The 13,491-nt window shown below is 40.0% G+C and overlaps 1 protein-coding gene across 4 annotated transcripts; it reads right to left on the reverse strand.

Moving 5' to 3' along the window:
• Positions 1 to 794: 794 nt before the first annotated feature.
• UBE2I (ubiquitin conjugating enzyme E2 I) lies at positions 795 to 13,478 on the reverse strand. Of its 4 annotated transcripts, none has more exons than XM_048321162.1 (7): positions 13,378 to 13,478; positions 9,312 to 9,390; positions 8,981 to 9,064; positions 6,245 to 6,317; positions 4,481 to 4,590; positions 4,226 to 4,305; positions 795 to 1,455 (listed from the first exon to the last, which is right to left on the reverse strand). In XM_048321162.1, the coding sequence occupies exons 2-7, from the start codon at positions 9,375 to 9,377 to the stop codon at positions 1,392 to 1,394; spliced, it is 477 nt and encodes a 158-aa protein (XP_048177119.1). In that variant the 5' UTR covers positions 9,378 to 9,390; positions 13,378 to 13,478; the 3' UTR covers positions 795 to 1,391. The 4 variants fall into 4 exon arrangements, with proteins under 4 accessions (XP_048177119.1, XP_048177118.1, XP_048177120.1 ...); XM_048321161.1 differs by having other exon boundaries at positions 13,323 to 13,402; XM_048321163.1 differs by lacking the exon at positions 13,378 to 13,478 and adding an exon at positions 13,047 to 13,154.
• Positions 13,479 to 13,491: the final 13 nt, after the last annotated feature.

Consider the following 13,491-nt stretch of genomic DNA (forward strand, 5'->3'; position numbering starts at 1 on the left):
GTGAGGGTGTTAGCTATTCTAATTTGGGGGAATGCTTTTATAATACAGAGCTATAGTAATCAAATGCAGACGAGCAAAACAGATCTGGGAACAGAGCTGTATAACTTAGAATACCTTAAGTGTTGAGCAGTAGCCATTTTTTAATAAAAGCACTGAAGAAGCTAAGCTCAGATGGAACAAAGCTTTTCACATTTTTTTTGTTTTGCAGAATCATTTTGACTAAAAAATACAATTTAAAAAAAGCACTGAAAGTTTAATAGAGGGCGTATCAGCTTCACATACATGAAAATAACTTACACAATTTAACAGATTTCCTTTACAGAAGGAAACTGTAATTGCATAGAGCCCATCCTTTCCCTAGAAGCTATATGCATTTACATATGGAAAAAGGCACAAAATTATTTCTGATAAGCAAAGCACCATTAACAATCCTCAGCATTCCTTGGACAGCTTCTATTATTGTTCATATCAGTCTAAAGCTCATGTTACTTTAAATTAACGTGGTCGCACCAGTATGCTGATCCCATTATGCACTGTAAGCAATTGGTGTCTAGTGAGTCAGAATTCTGTACACTGCTTGAGAAACTCATCAGAATTGACTTGCTGCAGTTACCACACACCGCCCAGGGAAGGGCCACATTTGTGCTCCGGGTCAGGGACAGGCAAAACAAATGAAGGCAACATCTAAACAAATATCAAATGCAGCATCGCAGGCCTTAAAAATGGGACTTGCGCTGAGTTGTGTTCAGAGCCATTTAAATGGCAGTCTTTTAATGAAGATAAATGAAACAAAGCCCTTTATATAAACAGTTTATTTACTCTAAACAGCAACACAGACAGAATGCCATATAAACACAAAGAAAGTGATGCAGAATAAGGATGCTGGCTAACTTTGGATCTCAGAGGCTCTTAAGCAATAACAACCTAGTTTCTGAAAGATAGAAAAAACAAATTCAGGGAGGGAAGGGGGTGGAGGGCATGATTTTTTTTCATACAGCCAGCTAGAGGCTAAATATAGTTCTAACATTTTAAAGCATGCCTGCATCAGATAGCAAAGTAACTAGAGATACTAGTGAATTTATAGAAGTATAAAAGTTTATAATTTTACAGCAGTTGAAATACTGACATCAATATTAAAATAAAAGCAAGTTTTACATAACAATCAAAAATACAAAAGACTGAAGGAAGAGACCCTGTATGAAAAAACTGGGGGCAATTCAGCAAATTTAGAACTGTATACAACTGGCGAATATGGAAAATGGCACACATACAACCCCCTCCCCTTATGTGGATATTAATTGTACATAGCAACATTAGATTTTGTAAAAGTTTTGTAAACAAGTTCTTGCCAAACCAATCCCTTCCTTTTTAAGATGCTGCATGACAAATGCTTATGATGGTGCAAACTTCTTGGCTTGTGCTCGAACCCTCTTTTCATATTCCACTCTGTTTTGGCTGAAAAGAGAAAGGGTAATTATAGCTGGAGCAATCAGAGGCTGTATTACAGAATTAGTTTCATATTGAAGAGAAACAGAAATCACTGCTGAAGGCAAACCCATTTGATAGCAATTCACTGAACACTACAATAAATTAAAGGCTTTTCTAGACAAGTATGGTACCATTCAACTGGATACTTCCTGAACACCACCCTTTGTCAAATGATTGCACTTACTTCAATCTGTACTGGGTTTCTTCAAACAGGTTTGCACCTGCTCTTCTCAAGGCCAACTGTACCTCAGGTGCAAACATTCTCTCATTCATCTGAAGTTTTCTACTCCCCACTCACATTAACAACAAATTCCGGTATCCTAACAGCACAAAGTGAGGAGACCAGTTCACTAGCAGCTGGTGGACTTCATATGACTTTAAATGATCATCTTTACTGCTTTGGAGAGAGAATGGAAACACTCCTAAGAAACAGGAAAATGATAATGGTGTGGGAATTTTAGCCTTTATCTCTACAGACCCTGACTCACAGATTCAGGTTTATCCTGAGCTTCAGTTGCAAAAAAAAACTAGTTCAACATAGCTAAGTGTAGCATACTTGCTACAGATTGATTAAACAAGCAAGTACTACTTGAGGGAACTATGTCCAGTCACTAAGCCTCAGACTCAAGATATAAAAGGGCAAGTTCTTTGTTTTCTGTTCTTGTGCCAACAACAGATAGTAGTAGCATAGTGAAGCATCCATTTACATTCAGGTGTCCATTTTTTATTAGCTGTCGGAAGTATCAGTTGAGCTAAACAAAAATTTGTAACCATTACTCTTCTACCAGAGGTAGTTTAGAGTGACTAGATTTTGCAGACAGCTTTGCCGTAAAGTTAACTTATTTTCAGCTATGAAGGCTTGCTGCAGTGAAAAACAAAAAAGGAAAAAAAAGGCAGCAAATTATATCCTCAGAACTTGACAGATATGGGGGGGTGGGGGGAAAGAAGAAATGAAACCAATTTTGGTCGCATGCAATGAACAATTGCCGGCAAAGAGATTGAAGATACTCTCTTCTCATGCACACATTTACAAACTTTATTCTACATCTCTTCTGTAAGTTAAGATTGCATTGTCACACGAGAACATAGCCTAGCTGTTAAGTCTCGCACCCATAGAATCCACGCAGAAGAATGCCTTCCATAGCAGACCCTGAATGCCTACAGCAGAGGAGGAAGTAGGTTAGCACATTAGGAGTGCTAAAGTTACTGAACAACAGTACCAAAGGAATCTTGAGAGCATTCTTATTTTGAATACAACTCTTACTCTTAAAACTTTAACAACTTGACTTAAGACATCTACGTAAACAATGCTGCATCTTCCGCAGTATTTATCAACTACGCTAACATTACGACGCGCGCACAATCCTGCTCTGTTTAACTTCTACCAGATATTCACTAAGTAGCAAGAGAGGCACACACTCAGACTGCAGAATAATAGTAACCCATCTGAAACACTCTGTATGTCCACGAGACATGAAGAGGATAAATGGGAGACTATATATACTCGAAGTAACAAAAATCATGTAATATTTTAAGCTCAACAGATTTTTTTCCCCCCCCGGAAGCACTTAAAGCAGAAACAAGACTAGCCAAGACTGGTTTTGTACATACATGCATGTGGGAGGTGATTACGAAAAATAGAACGCAGACTATGTATACATGTATAGAAGTATACTATTGAGGCCCGCCTCATCATTCCTGGCTCCTATAACTGTGGCCACTTAACTGTCTTCCATATGCACTCAACTCCATCAAACCTTCAGTAAGTACTTTAAAAAAAATAACACTGTGAAGCCATTAATTAAATGCAAGCCACACTACCCACCCCTATGTCTCCTTTTTAACTAGGACCCTATAAAAAACCATTTCTAACATAGCTTGCATGTGCAGTCACATAAAACATTATTTTTCAAACTTGGCACTCTCCTGGAGGCCTCTTCTGTCCAGAATGGTAATTCCACATTTCCATCTCAGTTATCATTTCAGTAGCTGCCAGTGCCAAAAGCATTTGTTTAAAATGTTTTGGTTCCCTAAAGATTATAGAACAGATACTCATTTTTAATAGTGTAAAACTGTTAAGATTAAGCCTAAAAAAAAAAAAACAAAACCCAAACCCAAAAAGTCTCTTTAGCTCACAAATTATCCCCTTTCCTAATCAATGCAAAGTTCAATCTGCTAAAGTTCCAGGCATTATACGTTACATCTGTAAAGCTCCATCTGTACTTTACAACCTTTTCTTTTGGAAGATGTAGTTTTCCCAAAATGCCATGTTTCCCACAGTGACCACAGCTCTCCTTTATCCTTCAGGCACAAGTAAGTGCTTAAAGGTACACACTACTTGGCAGAAGTAAGTTACTCCTGTACTGACGAATGTGGCTTGTCACGTAATTCAGTCTCCTCTTCTCCTGGTCTCATGACACCATTATGCCTCATTGTTACTATTCAGCCTTTAAGAGAAAGGACTCTGTTGGGCTAGAACCAGGATGAAAATCATGATATAAGGAGTCTTCACACTTTATTGCTGTTGCTTTGCTATTAAAAGCTCCACTAGACTAATAGCCATGAAGTTACCATTTTGTTCAAGTTTAGCACAATCTAGGCATCTCCACAGAATACAGTCACGAAAGTAAGAAAATTCCCCTGGTCATTCCTAAAAACATTTGCATGTTAATACTACAAGTAACAGAGAACTGTAGGCAACAGGACAGCTTTCAAGCTGATATGCAAAGATACTTACCAGTAAATTGTGTAAGCCTCTGCTTGAGCTGGGTCTTGAATATTTGGTTCATTTAGAAGTTCTTGTATTCCTAACAAGATCTATGGATAAAGAAACAGAAGTAACATAGGCCTATATTATGGATATTACTATAAGAGATTCAGTGAAAAACCCTTAGAAACCAATTACTGGAACACACAGTGAACATCTTATATTTGCATCGGATAAGCAAGCAAAGCAAAAGTGTTAAGAATATGTCTAAGTACAACTAATGACCTGTTTAATTGTGATTGCTGGCCGCCAGTCTTTATCCTCCTCTAAGATGGAGAGACACACGGTGCCTGAAGGATACACGTTTGGGTGGAATAACGGTGGTTCAAATTTACCTGATGAAGAAGAGGCAATTACTAGCATACAGTGCTAAGAGGAAGATCAGAGAGTTGGGTTAGATCAGTAGGGGAAAACAAAACCCAAAAACCCCCAAACCAACACTGGCAAAAGACCCCCAACCCCCAAATAAAACCCCACAGATCTCTGGCGCTATTAATACCACTTTTCTTCTTGGCTCAGCCCATGCCTAAAGCAGGAACTCCATCACATGTGGATGTGATCTGTGATATCAATCCAGGCAATCTAACATTGTCTTTTTGACTGGTAATCTTTTGGTTTAGGAATGGAAACTGACAAAGTAATTTGTAGTAGCTTTGTGATAAAGACCTTTTAAAAACAATTCTGACTTTTCAGCCTCACACACTACTACGTAAAGGAAAGATACTACCCTTCGCTCATCTTTTCTCTCCTCACTTTGAAATACTGAAACTTTCATACACAGAAGACTTAAGTTCTAACATTTTTTCAGTTTCATATTTTCCTATATATATTTCCTTGGTTCAAGAGGAACCAAGTTTAAATTATAAGACTAACTGAAGGCTTGTGCAGCTTTCCTTCCACCACTCAATCTCTATTCTGGCATTTCTTTAAATCTTTACAAGACTTAAATGCAACAGCCAGCATCTCGAGTAAAGTAATGAACACGCCTTCTGCAATACATGAAATATCTACATATTACTGCAGTTTTCTAATCCTTCTGACATTGCAAGTATTCACAAGACATAACAGTTTTGCTGCCCAATCAAGTTCAGGAGTACTTCAGAAGCTGCATCGGTAGGGAGTCTTATCAGTCACATATACATCTTATTTTAAAGCATGACAATTCCTTTAACACTGTCAGGATGTGAAAACTGGTATTTCTTGGGAAAACAATGTGAAATGTTTTCAGTTAAAAGAGATGTTTCCCCTGTGTTACATGTATTTAGGTGGCAACAAACAAAAGGAGTAGCCAGGAGTTGACAGAGCTGAAATAACGCTAATGTGATTAAGAGATGAATTGCTGTCAAAAGACTGATTTGTAATCGCTGTCATTGATTTGAGATGGTAGCCAATTCAAGAACCAAGAAACCGTGCATGGCAATAGATGTTCTCAGGTTTCTATAATAGGTAAGTTTGAGATGGAATAAGGAAAATTCAGTTCAAAAACTTAATAGGGAAATTAGGTATCTGAAGATCTGTTATACACAGTAGCAGAAATAGAACAGATTAATGTTTTAGAGCAAGTCGATTAAAGGGTTCAAGTTATAGAACACTTTTTTCCAAATTTCTGTCTTCTGTTCTCAGCACAGAAGACCAATTTAACAGGAAGAACATGCATAGGGATTTAGTCTAAGCATGCCTACATACTAGTTTCCAAGGAGTGCTGATAATGCAGTGAAAACGTCAAGCGATGCTTTTGTCAAACTTTGAGGTAACCCACACAGCAATCTCCCTCCCCTCCCAATTTTAATATATCGAGCACTCAGCTGATTTCATCACAACTTTCTGAATGCAAAGTGGGTGAGGAAAGAACAAAAAGGAATGCGCCTTTAAAAAAAAAAACCCAAATCAACCAAAACTGTAAGAAAGCAGTAACTATTCGTATGAACCTCATGGATTAAAATTCAACACTGTTCTAATAAACCTCTGGTTTTCAGTAATTTTACTTACATTTTGGGGGTGAAGAAGGGTAGTCATCCTTGAAAAGCATCCGTAGTTTAAATAAGCCTCCTTCCCACGGTGTCTGTAAAAAGTTAGTGTTTCAGTTACAGCAAGGAAAAGTCAAAATTGTGGAAAAAAGCTTACCAAGAATACAGTTTCTCAGGCAAAGCACAAGACATTCTTCTGCTACACAGTAGAAAATAGCTGTCCTGCACTGTAGCACACTGTCCAGATCACGGTAAGCTATCCTACCTATATAAGAAGCTGAAGTGGAAAGGAAGGGGTTCCTTTCTTCATTACAACTAGTAAGTGATGCCAAGTCATCAACAGAGTCAGGATCATCACCAAAAATTCCATATAAAAGTAAAATTTTCATACATACATACATACATAAGAACAGAATACTTCTGAAGTTTTACGTGATACACATACAATGAAGAAGGGGCTGTTGTACCCCCACTTAAGTTTGAGAAGATAGGATATGGATACACCCTTTAAGCATGTGAATGTAAATGGCTTCTATTGTGCCTTATGAGAATGTGACTAATAAAACCACAAACAAACTAAAAATGTCGACAGCACTGTAGTAGTACTGCTACAGTTAATGAGATTCACTAGTCTAAACTAACCCTGCCTGCGTTTGGTAGAATGTAGTCTTAAGGATTTAATCTTTCTGTATAACAAGAAATTGTAAGAAGCACTTTATCCCTATCCAAAATGGGCAAGAGCATGACAGGAGCAGTTCCCATGACACAGAGCAAACCAAATAAGACAACACTACTCAAAAGAGTCATGTAAACAAGAAAAAACATCTAGCAATAAAGAAAAATACTGTCTCAAATATACAAAATATGTAAACAAAGAAAAAAAACCCATTTTCTGAAAAACTGAGCTCTGCTAAGAAGTGTAGAAATACAGAGAAGATTATTATAGCTGTAAAATTCAGACCACTTCTCTGTAACTTGCCCTTGCTATGGAAACTTGCTATGCAATGAAAGTAAATGTTGGATTGATTCTTTAAAACAACTGGAGTAAAGATGGTCTAACATCTTAAGAACAAAACTGATCAAATCTCCTCACAGACAGAGAGATACGACCATTTTAGAAGGCAATTCTTAATTATTTCCTATCTGAATTATGTGATTTTTAGCTGAACGAAAAACAAAACAAAACACCCAAAAAACCCACATGAAAAGAGAAAAATCACTCCATTGTCATTGGTATTCATTATGCAAAGTTTCAAGCTAGAACAGGAAGAAAAACATGCTAGGAATTAATAAGATAACACATTTCCAGAAGTGAATGAGTTTAATTATATTTGCTATAGTGTATTTAAAGAACTCACTCTAAATTGCTGTAGTCAGTTGTCAACAACTAGAAAAATCTATTCTCTATATCTTCTCAGAGGAGTTCCTTTTTAGAAAATATGAGCTTTTTGATAGAATAAACTTTACCTATTTTGTTTGCTTTCGCTCACAAAGGAAGACAAATAGCTTTTAATAATTTACACAGAAGAACAGAAGGTGAAGTTTTTATCATGCTTCTGATAGAGCAACATACCTTATGGGTGAAAGACAGAAGACACTCAAAAGCCTTACTAAGGCTAACAGTATGACAGCAGTATCACGACCATATTGCATTATGGGACGAGTTGCAGATGTTTTTTGAGTCAAATTTTAGGTAGTTAACAAGTGATTTGCTGTCAAAAGAGTCAACAGAGTAGCCAACCCAGGACTAACACCACTTCAGTATTTCATCTGGCTGACAAGAAAGCATTTTGATGGTTTCAACTACTCATCTCAGGGGAAGCAGCTGCAGTATAGGATGCCTCCAAACATAAAGGCCATAGAGAGCAACTGCTTGGTCTAGTAGAGATGAGCAAGTCATGCTGCTTCTTGTTAAATATAATCTTTTAAATTTTTAGCAGGAATCACATCAACATGATCTTTTCCTGGTCTTCTAGTAGACGTGAAGCTGGCTTTAAGGCCTTGTTTGCTCCATTTTGTGGTTGACAAAACTTCTAAGCAATGGCATGAAGATTCTGTATGGCATAAAATTTTTACCTAAGTATTTAAAGGTGACATCTTGATAAGGTGCATAAACTGTTATGGGGGATAATCTTGTTTTGGCAGAACACAAGGGTTTGAGTTTTTCCCTTACACTGTGTTAGATTATTTGTTGGTGCTTCTTTAAGAAGTAACTTAAGCTGTGTGCAGACAACTACCAAAACTAAGTTGTAACCGTAACAGCAACGTTCAGCATTCAACTAAGGCAGTAGCACAGAACCTGCAGGTTTTGCCTACGCACACAGTCTTCTCAGACTTTAAGAAACAAGATCATAAGGGTATTTAAGCAAATTGGCAAGAGGCAATAGAAAAGGCAAGGCAAAAAAAGTCCCATACCGAAGGCCTGAAAGAATTAAAACCCCCAAATAATTAACAGTAGTATTTCAGAAGAAGCAAGAAGAAGCAGAAGACAACCTCCAGTTTGTTCAGTGCAAGATCCTTAAAAGACTCCTCTGAAAACTCGTTTTCTTAAGGTGCTAAGTGCCAACAGCTGAACAGGCTTATGGTGTACTTTGTCCAATATTCCTAGTCTACAGCACTTTTAATTCTAAAGAAGAAGCAGGATACAAGCTTTTATTAAACTACACATAAGTCAAATTCTCAATTGTCCATGTAATGCATAAGCAACTTACGTTACTTTCCACCAGAAGTGAGAAGTTAGGAGAACAGTAAGTCTTACCCCTTTCTTTCCTGGAATAGCACACTCCCAGTTCATTAGATTCATTGTGCCATCTGGATTTTTTGTAGGTACTGCTACAAATCCCTGATTTAAGGCAAAAAGACATAGGGTGAGGATTTTAGAAGATGTACTTAAAATACTTCATGATACATTTTATCTTTACACAAAGTTACTTCTTTTTGCACTACCTAGTTTTAAAAAGCTTTTTTTTTTTTTTTTTTAAAAATTAATTAATTTTTTTTTTTTTAATCCTATCAGGGTAAAGAAAAAAATCATCACCGGAACACTGAAACAACTGCAGAGTCAGAAATTTGGCAGTTCTCATACTTACAAATGGATGATCTTTTCTCCAGGCTTTTCTCTCCTGTGCAAGTCTGCTAAGAGCTATGCCAGACATATTCAGAGTCCCTCTAAAACAAAAGTAGTTGCTGTTAGTATATACTTTTACTTATAGTGTAAACAACACATTATGTGTTTATAAGCCCTGCTCACTCAAGAATTATTTTGACCTCTGATTTTCACGTCAATAACCAAGACGCACGTTTTTGCACAACCTGCAGAATTTATCATCGGGAATAACATCACGTTTCCCCATGCCATCAAGCTTTTAGTTACTGGACTTAACCTACAAAATTCCATCCTTACCGTATTGCTTTATATTTGGACCCTTAGAGGCAACTTTGACAGTATCTTGACAACAGAAACACTATTAGTAATGGAAAAAGTGCTCAGACTTCCTATTCATGCAGCTGATACACACTCCGTTTATCTCCTTCCTACACCACATCGGCTATGGCTTTCTTCTGTAGGCAAACGCCTGCATTTCTGGCAAATGGGAATAAGAAATGTTACTTTTAGGGTAAATTCCCATTGAAAGCCAGTATTCCACACAAAAGCAACACAGGCACAGAATTTAACAAAGTCATCTCAGTTTTGCAGTGATGCCACTATAAAACTTCTAGACAACAGCAGGAACAGGCAGCAACACAGAAGTGAGCCAAGTAAGAGCCAGTGGCTCCTTGCACAAGACAGATTTTCAGTTCCAGTATAAACTACAGAATATTTCTGCACCTTCACTGCCTTAAGAACAGCCAAGCATGGTGACCATGACTACAGAAAAAATATGCAGAGCACAGGTCATTCACTACTGCATCACACAGAACAGTTCTAGATAGGATGATTGCACGAGTGGCGCTTTCAAATTCAGGGGAGGATTCTCCATTCACCCAGAACAGTACTCAAAGCGAGAGTTTATTTTTCATTGTCAAACTGTATCTAAACTCAGGGTTTCACTACCCACATTGTCAAATTCCAATGAAGGTTTTTAATCCTCCTCGTACCTGTACTTCTACACATTTTAAATAAGAGCTGATAATTGGCAGTGGGAGAATTCAGGGCAATTTGTTCCCAACCCCACATGCACCTAACAAGCCTTTTTAACAGCAGAAGAGTAGAACGCTTCCACTTAACAAGCTCACAGAATGAATGAAAGCAGTGTTACCACTCTATTAAAACAAACACTTGTACACTGGTAAAGAATTATGCAAAATTTCATAACCTCTATATATGTTGATTACTTAAAGGAAGTACTGCAGTCTACTACTATTATAAGCATATGAATGGTAGATCTTTAAAAACACCAGATTAAGCAATTTATGCAGTTCCTAGGATAACATGTATTTTAAATCTGTTCTTCCAACTTTTTTCTTTTTTCTTTTTTCCCCCAAGCCAGTTTTGCCTGGATGGCCATATTCCCTAATTCACCTTCAGAGTAGCAACTAAATTAATGTCAGATAAAGCTTTTTAAAAGGGACAATTCACACTCAGTGAACATGCACATACATAAAAACATTCCTATATTCAGTCCAATTTTCCTCTAGTATTCCCAACACATACACCTGTATCTTAATTATGGCAGAAGACTTGCAGGACTTAGTGAGTGTGTACACATGACTTCAGATTTGAGTCTGTTCACATGCAGGAAATGCAGGGCCATTGAAAAAGATACCAGTGGAACCAAAAAAAAAAACCAAAAACCCAAAAAACCAACAATAAATCAAAGGCAACCAAAAAACCCAAAAAAACTCTCCCTTAACCAAATTATACAGGGAGTAATTCTTAAAATGTTGTGAGCCCACGCCCTTGCAAGAGATGCAAAGGAACTGAATATACAGCTGAATTTCAGCTGTACTTTTGGTACCTCGTGATCCACTATACTAATACTAACCTTCCCATCATAGGTTGAGAAAACCATTCCTGAGTATAAACCATCCAAATATTCTTACATAGTTCGCTAAACCCAGTTACCTTTTCTGCCAAAAGACACATTACAGGATGCTTTCAAATACATTAATTCCATTTCCTGTGGCTAATAGCCAATTAATTACAACATGCACCTCAAGGGAAATGCCAGTTTCTCTTTGGGTAAATAAACAGTGTATCTCCTGCACAGCATCACTAATCAAGTAACTTTTCAAGTAATTGAAAAAAATCCTGTGTTTTCAGGCCACACATCCTGCTTACTCTTGTTACACACTATACTGTGCCCTACTACATTAAATATTTTTCTTATGTTCTACAAATAGCTTTCCAAATCTTGAGGCGTTGGACTTAGTTAAGCACTGACAGGCTACATCCAAAGTTTCAGTGTATATGAGAGATGACAGGCTTCACGTATGTGGTTTCCACAGGCTTCAGTTACACTGATGAGAGCAGACAAGCATCTAAAACCTCATCAGTCTACCAGAAAATAAAGATTATACAAAGAAGACTGAAAGCCCATTTCAAAAACTAAGATCCCATTAGTTAAGCATCCCCTCAAAAGCAATCTGCTACAAATCTGCTAACAAACTGTCAATATATACTCTCTATATCCCAATCTATTTATGCGCTACATCATCCGAAAGAATTTTGCACCAGAGGAAGTCTGTTCAATCCTACCTTGCACATGCCACAAAAGTCCAAGAGACCAGTCTTCACGTTTTGCTTGACAGTAATCCCCAGACCTACCCCATTAAGAGGTAGTAACATACCTTTTACTGCCATCAACCCAGAAAGTTAACAGAAACTTCCAAATTTACTCAGTAGCTTGCCTTTACTGCTGTTACTGCCTACTTTAGAAAAAGGACAAAATAAAACCATCAAGCTCATCACAGATGCAAACCTTTGTGTCCCATTACAGAATATCTTACCCATTTACACCCTCTGATGGGCTGGAACAACCTACTTCCACACACAAAATGCATGTCTTGCAAAGAATCGTTCCCGTGCCACAGACAAGTCTCTAAATACATCGACAATATGCTCTTTGAGGTTCAAGAACTTTCGGTACAACTTACTGATTCCAAGCAGCAAGAAAAAAACCCCAAAACGTTAGGACGGCTAGCCTCGCATTTTTACTTTGCAGGTTAAATACCGACATAGGAAGAAATTATTATCGGAATAGTCTGCCCCCGAACTATACAATCTTTAATTTTCAGAAGGGTGGAGAAAGCCACGGTCTGAGCTCTAAATCAAAGAACGCTAACTCGAGACTAGAACAGAAAGTCTCCTCTGCTTGCGGCCAGAGAACCATAGAAGAGGCCGAGCGGCGACCGGAGTCGCACGTTAAACAACAGAAGATGCCGCGCGACGATGGGCGAGGTGTTCGACGGCCAAGTAACCGGACACGGCCGAGCACCACCCGCCACCGCCGAGGGCCGCTGGTCCCATCGGCCCCGCGAGGGGCCGGGGCAGCGCCCAAGGCCTGCACGGGGCACCCCGGGCCCGCCCGCCGTTCCCGGGCAGATACCCGGCGGGGCGGGACCGGCTCGCGCAGGCCCAGCGATTCCACGCTCTGCTCGGCGACCTCCACCCGCCACCACCGAGCCCTGCGGGGCGCTCAGAGCCTCAGGCGGGCAGCGCTGCGCCGGCCGGCCCGGCCACAAGGCAGGAGGCGCCGGGCCCGCACGCCCACGGCCGCCAGTCCCGTCCCGTCCCATCGCAGGCGAGGGGCGCCAGCCCGGCCCAGCCCCGCTCCGCTCCCCGACCCCGGGGCCACCCGGCCCCACTCCCGGCCGGGCCTCACCGAGAGCCGCCGCCGCCGCGCGTGTCCCGGATCGAGGCCGCGCGAGTGACCCGGATGTTCCCGCTCCCCCTGCTTTGTCTCCACTCCGGAGTTTCCCTCCCTCTCGTTTTGGCGCGGAGCGCGACAGCGCTATTCTGTCCCTCGGCCCGACCCGTCTGTGATCCTATCGTCACGCCTTACGCATCCTCGCGCCATAGGACCCAGAGGTGCCCCCAACAATGCCTGAGTATGAAGCACCGGAAAAAATCCACGCGGGGCTATCCCAAAGTCGATCACCTCCTCGTGCCTCTCGGTTCCACCAGCTCCGGCGAAAAGCTGAGTTAATTTTTACCTCTGGCGCTGTGGGAGCCGCCTGCGACTCAAGAACGCCTGCTCCGTCGGCGGGCGCGCGCAGGTCTGGCGGGCCGCGCTCGAGCCGGGCCGAGCCCCACCCACTGTGGCCAGC

Source organism: Corvus hawaiiensis, chromosome 16 (assembly GCF_020740725.1).
Source record: "Corvus hawaiiensis isolate bCorHaw1 chromosome 16, bCorHaw1.pri.cur, whole genome shotgun sequence".
NCBI lineage: Eukaryota > Metazoa > Chordata > Aves > Passeriformes > Corvidae > Corvus > Corvus hawaiiensis.

Coding starts and splice junctions, on each gene's coding strand:
- UBE2I (XM_048321160.1), bottom strand. CDS start 12,401: ATGTCGGTATTTAACCTGCAAAGTAAAAATGCGAGGCTAGCCGTCCTA. Junction 9,065..9,311: donor GGAGAAAAGATCATCCATTT/GTAAGTATGAGA, acceptor GCCTTAAATCAG/GGATTTGTAGCAGTACCTAC. Junction 6,318..8,980: donor CTATTCCAGGAAAGAAAGGG/GTAAGACTTACT, acceptor AACTTTTTACAG/ACACCGTGGGAAGGAGGCTT.